Genomic DNA, 17327 nt, shown 5'->3' on the forward strand with positions numbered 1-17327 from the left:
GTTTACTCAGCTTGCAAGAGGCCTCCGAGATTATCGAGGCCGAACTTGGGCTGGTCGCCACCACGACAGCCACCCCCCAGCTCCAAGTGCCATCTCCAGCCGCCCCCGGAGCGCTCCCGCCCCCTCCGTCAGCCGGGCCCGGCGCGCGGCCGGGGCGCGAGCGCCTCCAGGCCCCGCCCCCGGTCCCGCGCGCCCCGCCGGCCCCAGCCAGCGCGCCAGCCAGGCGGGACGGGCCGCGCGCATGCCCAGCACCGCAGCAGAGCGGAAGCGGCGCCCCGCGCGCCTGCGCAAGAGGGTATTCCGCCAGGCGCCGCCGGACTTCAACATGGCGACCTAGGCCGGCCGCGCCAGCGCCACCGCGGGCGGGCGAGCGAGGCCGCCGCCGCCGCCGTCATGTCCCGGCACAGGAACGTCCGAGGATATAACTACGATGAAGGTAGCGGTTATGGCGAGCAGGCGCTGGTGGCGGAGCTCCGGGGCCCGCCGCAGCTGCCGCCGGCCCGTGCCCCCTGTCCTCGGCCGGGCCTCACGTCCGGGTGGCCGCGGGCAGGAGGGTGTGGCGGGGGCAGGGGAGGGCCCGGGGGGCTGTCAGGGGCGGTGGGAGGGGAAAAGCCGCCCCCTCACCTCCCCTCGGCGGGGGTTGGACGGGGCTCCGGGCGAGGCCTCTCCCCGCCCCGTTCCCGGTCCGTTCCCGCCCGAGTGGGGAGGGTCGGGCACACGTGGCCGCTCTGCCGGCCGGGACCTCCTCCCGCTGCCGGTGCCTCCGGGGAGCTTCCACGCGGGGAGAGCCAGGCCACAGCTGGCTTCTACTTGCATTGCTTTGAGCTGCCCAGATTGACTCCGCTTTTTAGTACCGACACTGACTTGTAAAAAGCCTCGGTACGGTTGAACCCATCCGCCTTGAAAAGCTTAAATAATTGTATTCACGGCCGAACTGTAGCAAAGTGTTGCTGATGTTAATAGATAGGAGTCAACAGCTGTTACTTGAGGAAGAAATGTAATTCTTAAAAGATGGAGTTGTGCATTTAGGGAATAATCTCTTTTTCAGGCACCTGTCTCATTTTACTTAAGATTCTTGCGTGGAATGAAGGAATTCTTACCATAAGAACTTGGCTTGTACCTGCAGTACTGCAGCTTTTGTTGTGCCCTGGCCCCATTAACCTAGGCAAACTGTGAATCAGAGTCTTTTTTTCACCCTCAAAGTCTTTATTTTTGTTGGCTTGGGCTGTGAAGAAGTGGACACACTTCAGTTCATAGCGATATTTTAAAGAAGCCTTTGGTAAGAGAGCAGCAATTTTGTTGCTTCACTTTGTCAGACTGTTAAAAAAAATGCAAGAAATGCTTCAGCCCGCCTCTAGTCTTCTGTTGAGCGAACAGACTACGCAGTTTTTATGTATTATAGTTGTACAAATTGGGTTTTGCACTCCGATCTTGGTATTTATTGAAAGTTGTGCTGCCTGTGCGTTCTCACCTTGCAGTTTCTGCTGGTGTAAATTTGGCTAATATAGGCAAAATCTTGAACTAGATTGGGATTTTTACAGCTTGATTTTTCATCTTCTGGATACCATTTTTCATCACAGACTGGTTGAAATGTTGATTTTAGCTGAGTCTCTGGCTTCTGAAGAGTTGAGTGTGCAATCCATGGGGTTAATTTCAATATTTGTACAGTCATCAGACTCTCTTGCAATGAGTTTGCTGAGATACACAGTAATTTGCTGTAGTCATTAAGTTGCTGTTGGGAACATGACTGTGAGGTTATAGGTCAGGTTTCACCCTTGTAACATATGTAACATGTGTTTCTTCTGTAGGCACATGGAATCATTTGTGGCCCAAAGGAAAAAGACTTTTTGTCTTCTTCTCTATTAAACGCCATGTGTTATTTTTATGCTGCATGTGCTTCTGTAATGCCCAAATATGAGTCACATTTCTAAACTAAATATTTACAGTTTTTTTGGTTTCCTTTCATAGGAAGACTTCTGAGGCCTTAGATCTTCTGGCCTTTATTTTACCATGTTCCATTTTCCCCCCTTTCCTTATTGTGATCATAACCAAATGTGATATTCCATATCCAAATATCTTGGCAAAACACCTGGAATGCTTCAGTAGCTTCTACTCCATGTTCTCTAATTTATGTAATTTTTAAATGCTAATTTTATGGTCAGTGCATGATGTGGTCTGTCTTTTAAAAAAATAAGAATAGATGTTACTTCTGAAACTGCCAAGTGCAGTAGTGTCTTTAATAATAGTTTGTTACTTTTTAAATGTATTTCTTTTTTACTTAATAAAAATTGCACTATTTTTTTAAAGATTGACATAATACCAGGATTAGTTCTTGGCGGGAAAGGTACCTAATTTACTCTTTGTATTTCTTGGTGCCTTTTTTTTTTTTTTTTTTTTTTAATGAGGAAAGAATATTTTTATCTTTAAGTGTATAAGATACTTACTTTTTACCTGAAACAATTTTGTATATTCAAAGGGAATTGTGAATTGGTTTTTTTGCCTTGCTGAACTTCATTTGAAAGGTGGATGGATGTGAGCATAAAATAGAGAAGAAAGGTGAGAAATGCATAGGAATGGAGTAGAAATGCTGATCCTGAGCTGTTGGAGTAGAAATTGTAATTGAACTCTCTGTCTGGATGGAGTCTGAGAAGTCAAGTAAAAATATCAAGAGAAGTGCCATGGGTAAAGATTTGTGGAACTGTAGAAAGTTGGGTTTAGTCTGTGAGGGCAAAGGAGATGCCGATGGAGGAGGTATGAAGTATGGTAGCTCTTGAAAATTTTCAGCATAATGAATAAAGTATTAAACCTTAAATTATATTATTGTAGTAAAAGTCTATTATTGGAACTCAGAAGATTACTTTTTACCTAGGTAAATAAACAGAACCTAACTGTACTTCTGGAATACAGGAAATGCATTATTTCATAAAACCTTGTGAAAAACCTATGCTTTAAATTATAATATTATTTAGAAACTGCAGATTAATCTTGCTGTTCTTGCTTCATAGACTTTGAAGATGATGATGTGTATGGCCAATCAGTAGAAGATGATTATTGCATTTCTCCTTCAACAGGTTAGTTCAAATAATTACAAATATTGTTCATTGATACCTGTTCTGATATTTATTTCTAAATTAAAAGAAATTTTTAAAGCTAGTGACACTTTGGACAAGTGCCTAGTGGCCATAATCCTGGTAGAGTTGGTTATGTATTGTCAGGCATTGGACAACTGGCCACATCTTGAGTCCTACACGTATATTATCCCAGATGGTTGGAATGTACTTGGTAGTGTGAAAATCTGCTCTGTGGGAATGTGTTGATAATCTTGAACCATTTGGCATCTTTTCATATGGTTAGGAGGATCTACCTGGGCTGCACAGTTGTTACTGTGCATCTGGTAGTGAATGTCTTCTATCTATGCAACTTTGAGTGGATGTGGGGCAGGGAGTCTCCTCACTGGGTTGCAGTGCTGGTCCCCTCATGCAGGATCACTAATCAGTGGTGCTAATCAGCCTCCCAGCATTTGCAGTGTTGCAAAGCAGGTTTAAAAATAGCGCTGTCTGTGTGCTCAGGTAAGGTGTAATTGGAGTTGCTCAGCCCGTCTGGATTCAGCCTGGCTGTAGAACCATTAGCTTGTGTTCTCCAGTCAAGTCTCTGGCAAGATTATCAGTTTAGGGTTTCCCCACATTTGGTGGCAGTGCTTTTAGGGCTGAGTAGGCCCTAGAAACAGTACAGCTGGTGTTGACATGAAGCTGTGCTACTGCAGGGTAACTGGTTTGGATCTGATCCACTGTGACTGTGATGTAGTGTGTGACCTATGGCCACAGGAACTTGAGATAATTAGGTCTTTAAAACTCTGATCCTCTCCCATGCTGTTGATTTCAGTGAGGAAAATGTGCAATGTATATTTTTTTGCTTGAGTATAGACTGATAAATAGCAAGATTAATCCCTGCCTGTGCACAGTAATTTTCCTAAGAACTCTCTGTGTGGAAGCTTCAATTATAAAATAAAGTGATCCAGATTGTATAACAATCTTAGTAGTTGTTTCAGTTGTGATGATTGAATATGAAATGGTGTGTATGCATTTGGGAAACAGTTGCTAAGAGTTGCTGCTTCTGGATATACACCTGCTTTCAGTATGGATTTCAGAGCTGGGGAGAATATTACATGGCCTAAGGCAGTTTGTTTACATTATGCTTTACACATTTCTGAAACAGTATAATGTCTGGGGCTCTTGTTCAGCAAGGAGTTTTATCTGAATGTGCCTTAATGTTGCTAAATCAGAGTGAAACCATGCACTTATTTAAAGTTCTGTGTGAATATGTGTTTTTACTCATGGGCTGTATTTCTAATGAAATTCCAAGAAAGAAAGGATGTGTTCAGCTATGTTAAATTCTTATCGGTGATTTAATAGTCACATACTGTAACAGCAATGTTAATTTCATGCTAACTTACTAAATTTTAAACTGAGTTTAAAAATGGTTGTGTAAGGTTCTAAAGACATTAGGCCGTAGATTTGTATGGAAAATATTGTTTTTCAAACCTGAAGCATAATCTTTTTTTGTAATGATGAGCTGTGCAGAATTATTGCATTCTATGGATACAAGGATATTGCCCAGCCTGTAGTTTCACTGTAGTGCTAACTTATTTATATTGTAGCATGAGCTGTTGTACGCTCTGTGCAGTCCTCATGTAGTAGTTATTTTACATTAGTGTCTCACCACCCCATTGAAACCACTGCAACCAGTTCACCATCCTAACTCATTTAACCTTTAGTTATGTTTTGCTTAGAAAGGAGGAAAAACCAATTGCCTTTTTTTTAATACTTTGTTTTATCTAATGCAGCAGCTCAATTTATTTACTCCAGACGAGACAAACCAGCCACGTTTGCTGAGCCATTAGAAGAAGAATATGGCTGTGAAGGTACCGATGCTGCTGCTGATTGTTTTACACCCACTCATCAGTTGACTGAAGTTGATAGAGGTAATCATAGAAAACCACTATCAGAATAATCTCTTACATGAATTAAAGATTTACTAGAACAGGCTTAATTTAATGCTTCTTACTTGACTGACATTGCTTACAATTTTGGAATCTTGTTATAAAACAGTACCCTTCAGGGAGCTACCTTCAGTGGTCATTGTTCAAGTTCCTAACTACCTTTTGTGTACTCGTTGTAGCTTGGTTGCATTCACTGAAATGTGTTCTTAGTCTCTTACTAGAAATAATGAGATTTTATGTGAAGTGGAGACATCAGAACAGCTGTACTGTCAGCTCAAATCTTGACTCTTGAATATTATAAACTGAGTATTAGTGTTAGAATGTTTTCTTTTTGTTTTGCACTCCAAATTATAGCAATTAGCAGTATTTAAGAGGTTTTCAAAGTCTCACATTTCCTTGAAAGAGTAGCCAATGTTCTGTACAATCTTTTCTTACCCTGTTTTGAATTCGTAAGACTTATGTTTCCATTCGGTCTTACAGCTGTGAATTCCACGTTACAAGCTGAGTTCTGAGCTGAGTGGTTGGGGAAAAATACTTGATTTTGTTTCTTAAACTTGCTGCCTAATTGCCTAATTACTTGCTTTGTGAAAAAAATTCACAAGTCTCTTTCCTAAGTATTAATAGTTAATATAGGTTTTAATGTTTCGGAAATAATCAGGGTTATTTTTAAAATGTTGAAAAGATCAGAGTAAAGTGTGTTGAAATTTGGTACTTGAAAAAGTTGCAGAAAATTCAGAACAGTGAATTAGAAAGAATTTTGATTCTATGTCAAGTAAATTGGTAGAAGTTAAGCTAATGCTTAGAGATATGGTTAAATAGGATACATTGAGGAATAATATACATATTTTTACAGCAGGAGATAAAGCTATGGAGGGCAATTTGAAAGAATGACCCACTGTAATGGTACAGGTGATCTAGACAATGCAGTCCTCTGGCTTTGCAGAATGCTTGTGACAGACTCAATCAGTTAAGACCTGGTATTGGAGCAGGAGGAAAGTAACATTTTGGACTAGAAAAAGAGGTAAAAGAAACCTCAGAATATCTACTTCTACTGTGAAAACAGCAGTGGTCTCACAAGACCTATTGTGTTTGATACAGTATGTGGTGTTGGCCATTTATACAAAATTATTGGTGTAGCTATTGGTGTACTGGTGGCTTCAAAGAGTTTCACAAGGTTGTTCTTGTTGAGTGTTAGATAGTAAAATGGCAACCATTGCTCTGCTCACACTTACTTTGCAGAGCAAATGTCTGGGGTAGATTCACTGGCTCTTTGAATTACAGGTAAAGGGTGCTAATATAAGTAGCCTTGTGGAGGTTGAAATTCTGTAATGGTGAATTCCCTTAAGCAAACTTCTTTAAACATCTTTCAGGAGGTGTTCAAATAAAAATATGTGGCAGTCGTCTTGTTCTTCACTTCCTGTTTTCTAAAATCTGAACTGGTAGAAACTGGGATTTCAGGGAGATTTTGTTCTTCTCTTTAGTGTTTGTTTGGCTTCCAATGAGTGGCAACCTGGTGACTTTTCACTCTCTTCTTGTGCAGCAAGTATCTTTTAAAGGCTTATTGTAGTTGCAGAAATATTCTCCAAAGAAAATGGATTTTATCAGCCAAAAATATATTGCAGTTTTAGATAAGGTAAAGATCACAGGTAGTTTGAAACCTGACGTGTTGATCCAGGTTTTCAGTTGTTAAGGCCTGAGGACCCTGAAAATGCTATTTTACTTTGGGTATTAATTGTAGCATCTGCACACACTTAAAATATGCTGTTCAGTGGGACTCTGCATTGACTTACGGTGTCACTTGGGATGATTTTAAGGTGATGATTTGTATGTCTTTTCTGAATTGAAGGTAGTTATTGTACAGCGTCAAATTATTTCAGTACTGCGACTTCCTAGATTAATAAAGAGTCAGTAATATGTTCTTTATTGCAATATCTGAAATAGGTCACATATTCTGCAGGGTGTGGGAGCAAAGCCTATCAGGGCAGTAAATAAGATTGAAATTAATTTCTAAAGGTTCTAACCCTTACTGTAATATTTTTTCCCTTCTGTTCACTAAACGGAGCTGTGCTGCTAGTGGTTAGGCCATTGAAGACTTATTTTTGGGCAGCTTGTAACAGTAATGTGTTTCTTTCAGCTCGTCTTAATTCATGCCTTGGTCAAATGAGAGAAGTTTTGGCAGAGTCCATACCAGAACAAGCAATGGTGCAAGCAGTACTGGATACTAATTTTGATGTACAAAAGGCTTTGAATCTTGTGCTTTCACAAGGCAGTAAGCAAAATATGAAGACCAAGAATAAGGATGCTGTGATTTTAGCAAAGACTACAAAAGGTATACTTATATTTAATTGTTTACATTCAAGGTGATTAATTTCTATCAACGGTTTAATGTGGGCTTTACAAACTGTGATGCCATTGATCATTGTAATAGTCATTTCTTGGAAAATATTAAGACTGACTTACTATGTGTGTGTTCTAAAACATTTAAAGGAAAGAGCTTTTCTTGAGCTAGAAGTCAAAATAACACCTCAGTGTCAGTTTAAATTCAAGCTGCGACCACTGCAGTTCATGGTAGTTTCTGATTTATAATACATGACTTAACTGAATTAAAGCATGTCCTTAAATTCAGAAAGCATCTTTAAATTTTTAGTGCTTCTGTTATTTATTTGGTAAACTGACATCTCCCATCCCTAGTATCTCCCTTTCTAGTAGTGTCTGTACAGTAGCTTTCTTATTTTGATTTGTACTTAAATTGGTTGTAGTCTTTACTGGCATCCTCTGCTGATTCTTAAAGTTCATTATGTATTTCAGTAGATACCTGTAATTTAATTGTAGAACATTCCTTACCTTTGGATGACACTTAGTAATTAAATGCCTTTTCATGTTTCTTGATTTTTTTTTTGTTGCTGCTATCAACTTTTAAAAAATGGGATATTTCATTGTGACTGGACTTCCATCTGAAAATTATTGGCTATTGTAAGGTAAGGAGACTTACATTGTTGTCCAGAAATGTGTGTTGATACAGACAATGTTTCTTGTGCAGTAGACAGTTTTGCTGACAACATCAACAAACCTGGGTTTGGAAACTTGACAGCCAAAAGTGATTCAGCTCTTTATTCTTTAAGTACAAATTTTGAAAAATCCAATATACCTTCATGTGAAAAGAAAGGATTGCAATCCTCTTCACTTGTTCTGTCATCTGCGTTCAGTGATGATTTATGTAAAGGATCATTTTGTGAACCTGTGAATAAAGGGGCAGAGAAGCAACTACCAGAAAGGGCTAATGCATTAAGCTTGGTTCCTGACAGTCAAGATGTTTACTCTAGCATAGGAAGTAACTCACTGAAATGCAAGGAAACACAGGACTTGAAATCCTTGCTGATGCAGAATGTGGTTTGTGATTCTCTGAGTCCTGAACACGACATTCCTCTTGTTTCCTCAAAAACTTCTGATCGTAATAGTAATGCAAATTTTTATAGTCCTCCATGTTTAGCAAGTGCTTTAGGAAACTTGGCTCTTGATAATGAAGTCAGTCATATTGTAAATAAAAAGAATGAACTTCTTGAAAATTTTTCTTCACTTGCACAAAGTAGAAAGCAAGAAAACCCCTCTTCAGACATGGCTGCCTTGCCAGGGTTAAGATCTGGAAGTACATCATTGGCTGACTTGCTTCAGGAGCACCAGGAAAGCAATACTAGCCACTGTTACTCTTTGGCTGATCTTTACACCCAGTCAACAGCAAGTCTCACTGATAGGAATTTGGGAACCTCATCATTATCACAACTAGTAAGTCAACCCCAAACTTCAGGTGGCATGCCAGAGCTAACAGGATCTTTGTCTTCTCTAGCCCTTTCTAAAGTTTCTCCAGTAAAGGAGGTTGAGAATTTGTCGCTCTCGGATTTAATAGCGGAGACTATTGAAATAGATAAAACCGAGCAAAGGATGGACTTGCCTGTGCGCGATGTAATTGAATTGAGGCCCTCCCAAGGAACCAACATTGATTTAAGTGTCCTTGTTAAAAATGCAGGTGTATCTACAGAGAAGAGTGTAGGAGGACAGTCAAATATCTTAAGTCCTGAAACAAAAGTTGTAAAAGAAAAACAAGGAAAGTATTCTAGTTTTGCCAAAACAAACAGAAAACCCAAAAAAGGGCACGGTCTTAAAAGGCAGGATTTGTCCCTTTCATGGATAAAGGCGCTGCGTGCCAGACCTTCAGCTTTTGCTTTAACCTTGTGCCTCCGTTATCCTCCAAAAGCATATAAGCGGCGCACAGTTGGGATACACAAAACTTTCCTATATAGTAGACAAGTACAAGATGTAAAACCCAAGGAAACTGGTCCTACAATAGCCATAACACCATTTGACTTCAAATCAGCATCTCCTGATGATATTGTGAAAGCTAACCAAAGAAAAGCTTTTACACGATAGTGATGGGGGAAGAAAAAAGCATCAGTGTTGATATTGCATTATATTAAAAAAAACTATATAGGACCTATTTATGATCCAGAATTGATTTTTTTTAAAATTTTTTAATTGACATATTACATTTCTTGCCGATAGGTAGAAATTTGTATGTGAACTTTTAAAGTGTTGCACTGAATATCTTAATTTTTGCATAATTTTCACTGACAGTTTAACATTTTTAACTTTTGGAAAGCTTTGAACTTTACTATACAGATACTGCATATACAAAATTCTGTAAACACCATTGGACTTCTTGAAATATTGCTCTAGGTGTTGAAGATACAGTTCATTGGAAAGAACAGTGAATTATTATTTTGTAAAGTAATTTACTTTCACTGTATGGTGTATGGTTTGGGGAGCAGGAACCTCAGTTTATATTACAGCTGTTTTATTAAGTGTTCTTAAGGTTAGATTTTCTGATAAAGGTATGTTATTAAACTGCCAGTCTTGTAATGGATGTTTCCAGTCAATGTCGTCATTCAGTCTTTATACTGATCACACTATTACAACAGAAATGCCTTTAGTTTTCAAAAGCCTCAAGGACCTCAGGTTTTGACAGCTCTGGTTGTGGTAGTACACGTGTATTTTTTGATAGGACCAAATTTGTAGGGGAGCAAGCAATTAAATTGTTGTTGTGCCCCCCTGACTCCAATTAGCAATCAAAATGTGGTATCCAGCATTTTAAACCAGCAATTTTGTAGGTACATGCTGCATGTATTTCATAAGAAGTTTCCCTAGGATTCTATTGTTTATTCTCAAGTCTTTCAGAGAGGTACTGAAATATTGGTTCTTTCAACTGTAGCATGAGAGTCTTTGCTCAATGGAAAAAAAAAAATTCAGGCAAAGCCTAAGTGCTATTTATGTCTGCCTCTTGTCTCTTTTGAAGAAAACTTCCTTTAGAAATGGAAATGCATTCTCTTCTGCTGTTTGCACCCATTGCTGTTACTTTGAATCTTTAGATGAAAGATCCAAATCAGAACATTCTGGACTTACTATGGTGCCCTGTTAATTAGTAGCTGCATGTATATGCTTATTATGATCTCTAATATATTTCCAGTGTCATTGTCAGTATTTTAGATTCAGAACAGCAATAAGTTCAATAGAGACACTGCTGCAACTAGAAAAATGTGTGTTCATACACGTATGCTAAACTTGGCAGCTAGTATGAAACAGTAGATCTGACTTTCATCTAGTTTTAATCTAATGTTTGTTGAGCATATTGCATCAAAAATAAGACAAAACCTTTAGGTTTATTCCTGACTTCAGGTTGCACTACGATTTTGTTTGTAAATACAATAAAACAAAACAAAACATGTTCCAGTTCTCTCAGGTACAAATTTAATGGTCTGTATATTTTGCTTGTTTGTCTACTTGATGCATTTGTCATTTAGGACTAAGAACAGTGTGATCTTTGACCTTGTGAATGAAATTAATGTTTCTTACTCTAATTAATAAAAGTTTTATATAATGACAGTGCTGCAGTGTTTGTGTTCCAGTTGATGTGTTAATCTATCCCAACCTATTTGAGTTCCTTTAAAGGATTAAGTAATGCAATCCAGTGTACATACTGTAATCCAATAAGTTCGTTAGCAGGAGCATAATTGATTTTCTGAGAAGACTTTCTATAGAAGTCCAGTGGATACTGATTGTAATACTGGTTGTTTTATTGGTTAGTCATAATAGCAAATTCTACTGTGTCAAGAATATGAAATGCTTTTCAGTGTTCTGTTTTTCTGCAATTAGTCCAAGCTTTACCTTACCCTGCTTAAAAATCCAAGTCTGTTATTCCAACTGATCAAAGGGTCCTATTAGCAGAGTTTGTAATTGAAGCTCACTTTCCCCAAAATTGTGTGTATTTTTCTAGTAGATAAATTCTAATTTTTCAACATAAAATATGAGTGCAAAGTTTGGCATTGCCATACCTGTTATATTTGTAGGTGATTTTGCTTTCCTGTGTTTCAAATACTCCAGAGGCCTTAATTAATGTCAGTAGAGATTTCTAATACATGTGAGTCTTTTAAAATTGAATAGCTTTGCTTTCCCATCTAAGTCTTTTCTTATTTTCTCTGTCTGGCTTCTCTTTGGTTTTGGTCTGTTTTCTCATTCTCCTGGCTGCCCTTACTTGCATAAAACTTAGCATTTGTAATAATTTTAGAGCATGAACTGGACATACAGCTAAATATAGGTCCTGTGGATACCATTGGGACAAGTAGTAGGGGGCAATGTGTAGTGCTTGAAGCTCAGTTTTGGCATAGTTTTCATGCAGGTTAAAGCTTGAATAAGTGACTGAAGCCAAAGAGCATCAGCACTGTATGTTTACCATGGCTCTTGCTGTGGGATTGTTACCTTAGTAAACAACTTTGGATCTTGTTAGGTAGCTAGATTTTCATATATAATTACTTTTTCATTGGTGTTTGACTGTGGTGTTAGTGGTCATGAAGAAGGAGTATGTGCTGTTCAGTGTGTAAACAGTAGGGGAGGGATTTTTTGTCAGTTTGCAATCCTGAATCTGAAGTAAGCCTTGAATTAATACAGACCTACAGGCTGAACATTGGAGAAGGTACATAAGTGGTGGATAAACCTGAATTCCAATTAATTTTCAGCAGAGATTTATTTTCATGCCTAGACAATTTTATAATTTTGTATTTCTAAACAAGAAGTATTGTGTCACTGTATTTGCTTTTTAAATTAAACAGGTATTTTAATGATTTCCTTAATTATTCCTTTAGTTCTTTACTGAGTGAGGTTTATGGTATCAAGGACGTTTTTAATTGCGTTAGAGTACTGCATGGTATGGTATGTGGCATTTTTGTGTAAGAACTGTGTTTGATCTTTGCACTGAAGGGTTTGTGCATAATCAGTGTTAGAATTCTACTAAACTAAATCTGCCTCCTCTATGCTTGACACGGTGGGCTTATTTTGTAAATTTATGTATTTAATTCCTCCCCCCTTATTTTGCAGCTACTGTCTGTCTTTGGCTAATAGAGGTTAATTGTGTTACTTGTTCTGGAATTCACATATTAACATTGCAAAATACTTGTCTGTGTTTGCGTATATGCAGAAAAAGATAATATTAAACTGCATAGACATACTACTTACTACTGTATACTCCTAAGGCATTTAGTACATCAAATTTATTTTGCGCATAATTTTTAAATGGCTGCTGACTATTTTTAATACAAAATTGACTTCTGGATGTTGCTTTATGTATGTAAATAAAATGCATATTATTAAAGGACTGAGTTAATTACAATTTCTTGTTAACTTACCTGATAGAAATAGAGTTGAATGTTCTGTAATGTTTGTATCTATTGTGGAAACAGACTCCAATTCTTGTCTAGGTTTGCATGGGCATTCTTTGCACAGAAGATTGCTTTGGAGAAAGTAAGGAAAAAATCTATTTGGACAGTTCTCAAGATCTTAAATTTCTCATACAGCAAGCTGCTTGAATTTCTAGAACTGTTGCACAATAGTATTTCAAAATGTTATTTCTAAGAGACTCATTGGTGCAGGGAGATAGTCTTTGCAGTCTTGTGTTTTGCCCTCTTTCCTTACTGTGACATTCAAAAACATTTTTCTCTAATCAACAGTTTCCGAAAATCTGTACTTTTGCGAAAAGTTAAACAGCAACAACTACTAGTGTGAAAATGAATATCTGGACAAAAGATTTGTATGAAGATAGGATGTGGCTTGTCTTGATAGGATATTGCTCTTTATGAATCATATGTAGTTTATTACAGTGCCATTATACAAGGGCAGTAGTTTACATTTATACGAGAGCTGTAGGCTAGGGTTATACAAACAATCAATCACATCTTTTTCAAATCCAAAGTACTCAACTTCTCAAATTCTTAAAATGTTTCTGTATTAGGTTTGATTATGGATCAGTATTTCAAGTAAATATTTCATAACATTCTAATTCATGTAGTAAAGGTAAACTTCCTAAAATACTGAAAGGGGGTGCTTCTGTGTTGTTTTGGGTTGTTAGTTCTTTTTCCTTCAGGGTTGTTTTCTTTTCTTCCTTTTTTTTTTTTTTTTTTTTTTTTTCCTTTTGAAATTGAGTTGAATTTTTATGGATATCTTACATGGAGTTTTTTTTTGTTTAATTTTCTTGAAATATAGACAGCTAATAGACTTAAATTTTATGCTCAATTTACTGCGTCCAGATTTCTAATTAGATGATGAGCAAATGTCATTAGTCCAAGTTCCCTATCTGCACTGGAGAACAATATGAGGAAACAAAAAGCCAATGGTGATTGATTTATTTATTTATTTAAGTGCAGTCTTATCTTCCCAAATGGCTATCTCAATGCAGTTCAGTGGGAATGGGTCTTTATTTTAGTATCACTGTATTATGCAGCATTTACTCCTTTGTGTGGTCTATTTAATTACACCATTTCACCAAAAAGTAAAAGCTAATTGCAGTTTGTGATTTTAGGTGGTTCTTGAAATGAGCAATCTATATGAAACTGCTCATCAGTGTCTAGCATCATCATGGAAGTGTTCTTTATCTGGTTTGTAGATTCATTACATTGCTTGCTTAAAAATGGTCCATTAGAAACAATTGTCAGTGACTTCTGAGGTGTGTCAGTAGTTTGTTGCTTAAATAATTGACTAGTATGCTTAGTGTTAGTAGGATTCCTTTAGAAAATAACCCACTGTCCTGTAAGATTCTGGTAATAATAAGACCAGAAAGTGATTAGAACCTGTAAAATGGTTGTAGTCTGTAGAGATTAAAATGATATTTAAAAGAGAATCCTTGAACCATTTCTTAAGAATTAGACTGGTGAAAGCATAGTGAAAAATATTTTACTCTTTTTATAATGAGATTATGGAGAATTTAGAGAAGAGTTACTCATGAAGTATTTACTCATCATCAGTGAGGTCCCAGCTGACTGGAAGCTAAGTGAGCATTGTCCCGATTTTCAAGATGGGCATTAAGGAGGACCCCAGAAACTACAGGCCTGTCAATCTCACTTCAGTGGCTGATAAAGTTATGGAGGAGATTATTCTGGGAGGTATTGAAAAACATCTGAGAGACAACAGTCAGTGGTCACAGCCAATATGGCTTCATGAGAGGAAAGTCCTGTCTGATTTTGTTTTATGGCAAGGTAGGCTGCCTAGTTGACCAAGGGAATCCAGTTGATTACATCCAGTTGATGTAATCTTTTTGGATATCAGTAAAGCTTTTGATACTGTCTCTTACACGATCCTTCTGGACAAAGTGTCCAGCACACAGCTGGATAAACACGTTGTGAGATGAGCGAACAGCTGGCTCATGGATCTGGCACAAATGTTTATAGTGAGTGAGGTGGCATCAGACGTCTCTAGTGGGGCTCCATCCTTGGCTGTGTGCTTCAACATCTTCATAAATGACTTGCTCATTATCCCGTCCAGCTCTGTGTCCCAGATGTTGGAAGAGTTCACAGATGATGGAAAACTGGGAGGAGCTGCTGACTCCCTTGGGGGCAGGGAGGCCCTGCAGAGAGACCTCAATTGGAGGGTTGAGGAGTCACCAGCCAAGTGAAGGTCAGCAAGGGAAAAGTGTCAGATTCTCCACCTGGGGTGGGACAACTGTGGAAGTATGTACAGACTGGGGAATGAGATGCTGCAAAGCAGTGCCACGGGAAGGGACCTGAGGGTCCTGGTCAGTGGCAAATTGAACATGAGCCAGCAGTGCCCTGGCAGCCAGGAGGGCCAACCCTGTCCTGGGGGGCATCAGGCACAGCATCACAGTCAGGCAAGGGAGAGGATTGTCCTGCTCTGCTCTGCACTGGGACGGCCTCACCTGCGGTGCTGGGGCCTGGTTTGGGTGCCACAATGCAACGGCATTAAAGGATTAGAGAGCATGCGAAGGAGGGCCATGAGGATGGTGAAGGGCCAGGAGGGGAAGCTGTATGAGGAGCAGCTGAGGTCACTTGGTCTGCTCAGCCTGGAGGAGGCTGAGGGAAGACCTCATCCCAATTTGCGGCTTCCTCATGAGGGGAGGTGGAGGGGCAGACATTGATCTCTGGTCATCAGTGACCGGACCCGAGGGAATGGCCTGAAGTTGTGTCAGGGGAGGTTTAAGTTGTAAAAGGTTCTTCACCTGGAGGGTGGTTGGGCACTGGAACAGGCTACCCAGGAAAGTGGTCACAGCACCAAGCCTAACAGAGTTCAGGAGGTGTTTGAACAGTGCTCTCAGGCATATGGTGATGGTGCTGTGCAGGGCTAGGAGCTGGACGTGGTCCTTGTGGCTCCCTTCCAACTCAGAATATACTGTAATTTTGTGATTTTGTCAATGTATGGATGTAATCGCTGATGAAGACAGACATTATTTTGATATTTTGAGTCCTTTTATCTGTAACATGATAGAATGAAAGCTTAATGCAGACTTCTCTTTTTTGACTGGTGGCATATGTTGTTGATATGTGTAGCATTTCTCAGGTGTCCTTTGTTCTAGTATTAGTGATATTCAGAGATTGCAATTTGAAACACAGTCTTATAGTAAGTTCTCACTATAGTGAAGACAAGCAAAGATTTTTGTTTCAGGAAATGTAGCTGGTATTTACGGGTTCTCTGAGAAATCTTACTTAAAATTAAAATTTCTAAAAAGTATTTATATGAAAATGGTACCCTCAGTGAAAAAGATCTGCATTTTCTACATTTTTGTTTCATTTCTGCATGTTTTTTTCCTAGCTAAACTACGTTTTCATTTCTTTTTGTTTGTGTTAGTGTTGCAGAACAGATACTGGTGATTGAGCAAAGTTCTATTCCATTTCAGGCAACATTAACGGAATTGTTAACCACTTTATGACATTAAGATTTTTGATTTTAGTGATGCTTGAACAAGAAGGATGTCAGATGTCTGTAAATGTGTAGTCCTTGCAGGAAATAAAAAGCGCTGTGAACTGAGTCTGGTTGGTTTGATTATTGTTGGGGCAGCAAGGAATCTAGAGTTGAGTTGTCTTTGTTGTGGCACTGGCTATTTTGTTTTATGATAATTTCTCAAGAATAGCACCAAGAACAGGTCTATTTTTATAAATATTTAATAAGAAACAAGCTTCACGGTAAAGAGTCATAGTTGAAAGTAAGGCACAGGAAGCTGAAAAGCCTTACTCATGACATGCCAGATAATCTAGGAATAGAGCACATGTCTCATATTTAAGCCTAGGTTTGTAGGTACTGGGTTTTACTACTTTCTTTCTCTAATAGAGAAACAGTTAATAGATGTTAATAGAGGAACAGGTATTTCTTCACTGGCATGTATTTTTGGCTTATTCTTTTTATTAATTCTGCACGTATTCAGGGTTTTGACGTAACTGTTAATACAGTGTAAGCAGTTTCAAGAAAAGCACAAATAAAACTGGCAGCTGCTTACCTTGCATTTTGTTAATGTTTCTTTTCATTTTCTGATTTTTTTTTTGGCCTCTCCCATATAAGTATCTTCCTTAATTTTTGTTTTACACCAGTAGCAGTTAAAAATGAAAAAATCACACAAAGATCACCACAATGTGACTTGATGCAAATAGCTCTTTCTTTTCACTCAGTTGAAGGCAACAAGATTTGGTTTTGGTTCAGAATGATAGGTGTTTCTCTTGCCATGGACAAATACTTATTTGTCTTCTTTTTATGTTGCTGATGGACATTGTGATAGCAGTTACTTCCTAGTGCAAAGAGTGAGAATGCAGATTATTGGGCTTTAACAGATAACTTTTATCACTTTTGGTTGTGGATAATGGGCAAATGAAGTTGGGAGCCTTCAATGACAAAAAAAACCTCAACCAAAACCTGACAAACTGATACTTTTGAATTTTATTTATAGGGAGAATTCCAAAGAAGAGCAAACATTCTGAAGTTTAATGGTGATGTACAATATATTTTCATT

At 38.6% G+C, this 17327-nt stretch overlaps 1 protein-coding gene across 3 annotated transcripts in view; it reads left to right on the forward strand.

Annotated features, from left to right (window-relative positions):
• The first annotated feature begins 306 nt into the window (after positions 1-306).
• HBS1L (HBS1 like translational GTPase) overlaps positions 307-17327 on the forward strand; it is a 59837-nt gene continuing 42816 nt past the window's right edge. Inside the window, exons 1-5 of one of the 3 annotated variants that reach the window (XM_066179137.1) lie at positions 307-436; positions 3006-3071; positions 4844-4981; positions 7134-7328; positions 7983-12649. In XM_066179137.1, the coding sequence (XP_066035234.1) occupies positions 394-436; positions 3006-3071; positions 4844-4981; positions 7134-7328; positions 7983-9424 (1884 nt within the window). In that variant the 5' untranslated portion in view covers positions 307-393 and the 3' untranslated portion in view covers positions 9425-12649. The other 2 variants (XM_066179136.1, XM_066179138.1) reach the window with 2 other exon arrangements.

The sequence above is a fragment of the Chamaea fasciata genome, unplaced genomic scaffold (assembly GCF_029207755.1).
Source record: "Chamaea fasciata isolate MVZ Bird 193981 ecotype frontalis unplaced genomic scaffold, bChaFas1.0.hap1 SCAF_3, whole genome shotgun sequence".
NCBI classification, from domain to species: Eukaryota; Metazoa; Chordata; class Aves; order Passeriformes; family Sylviidae; genus Chamaea; species Chamaea fasciata.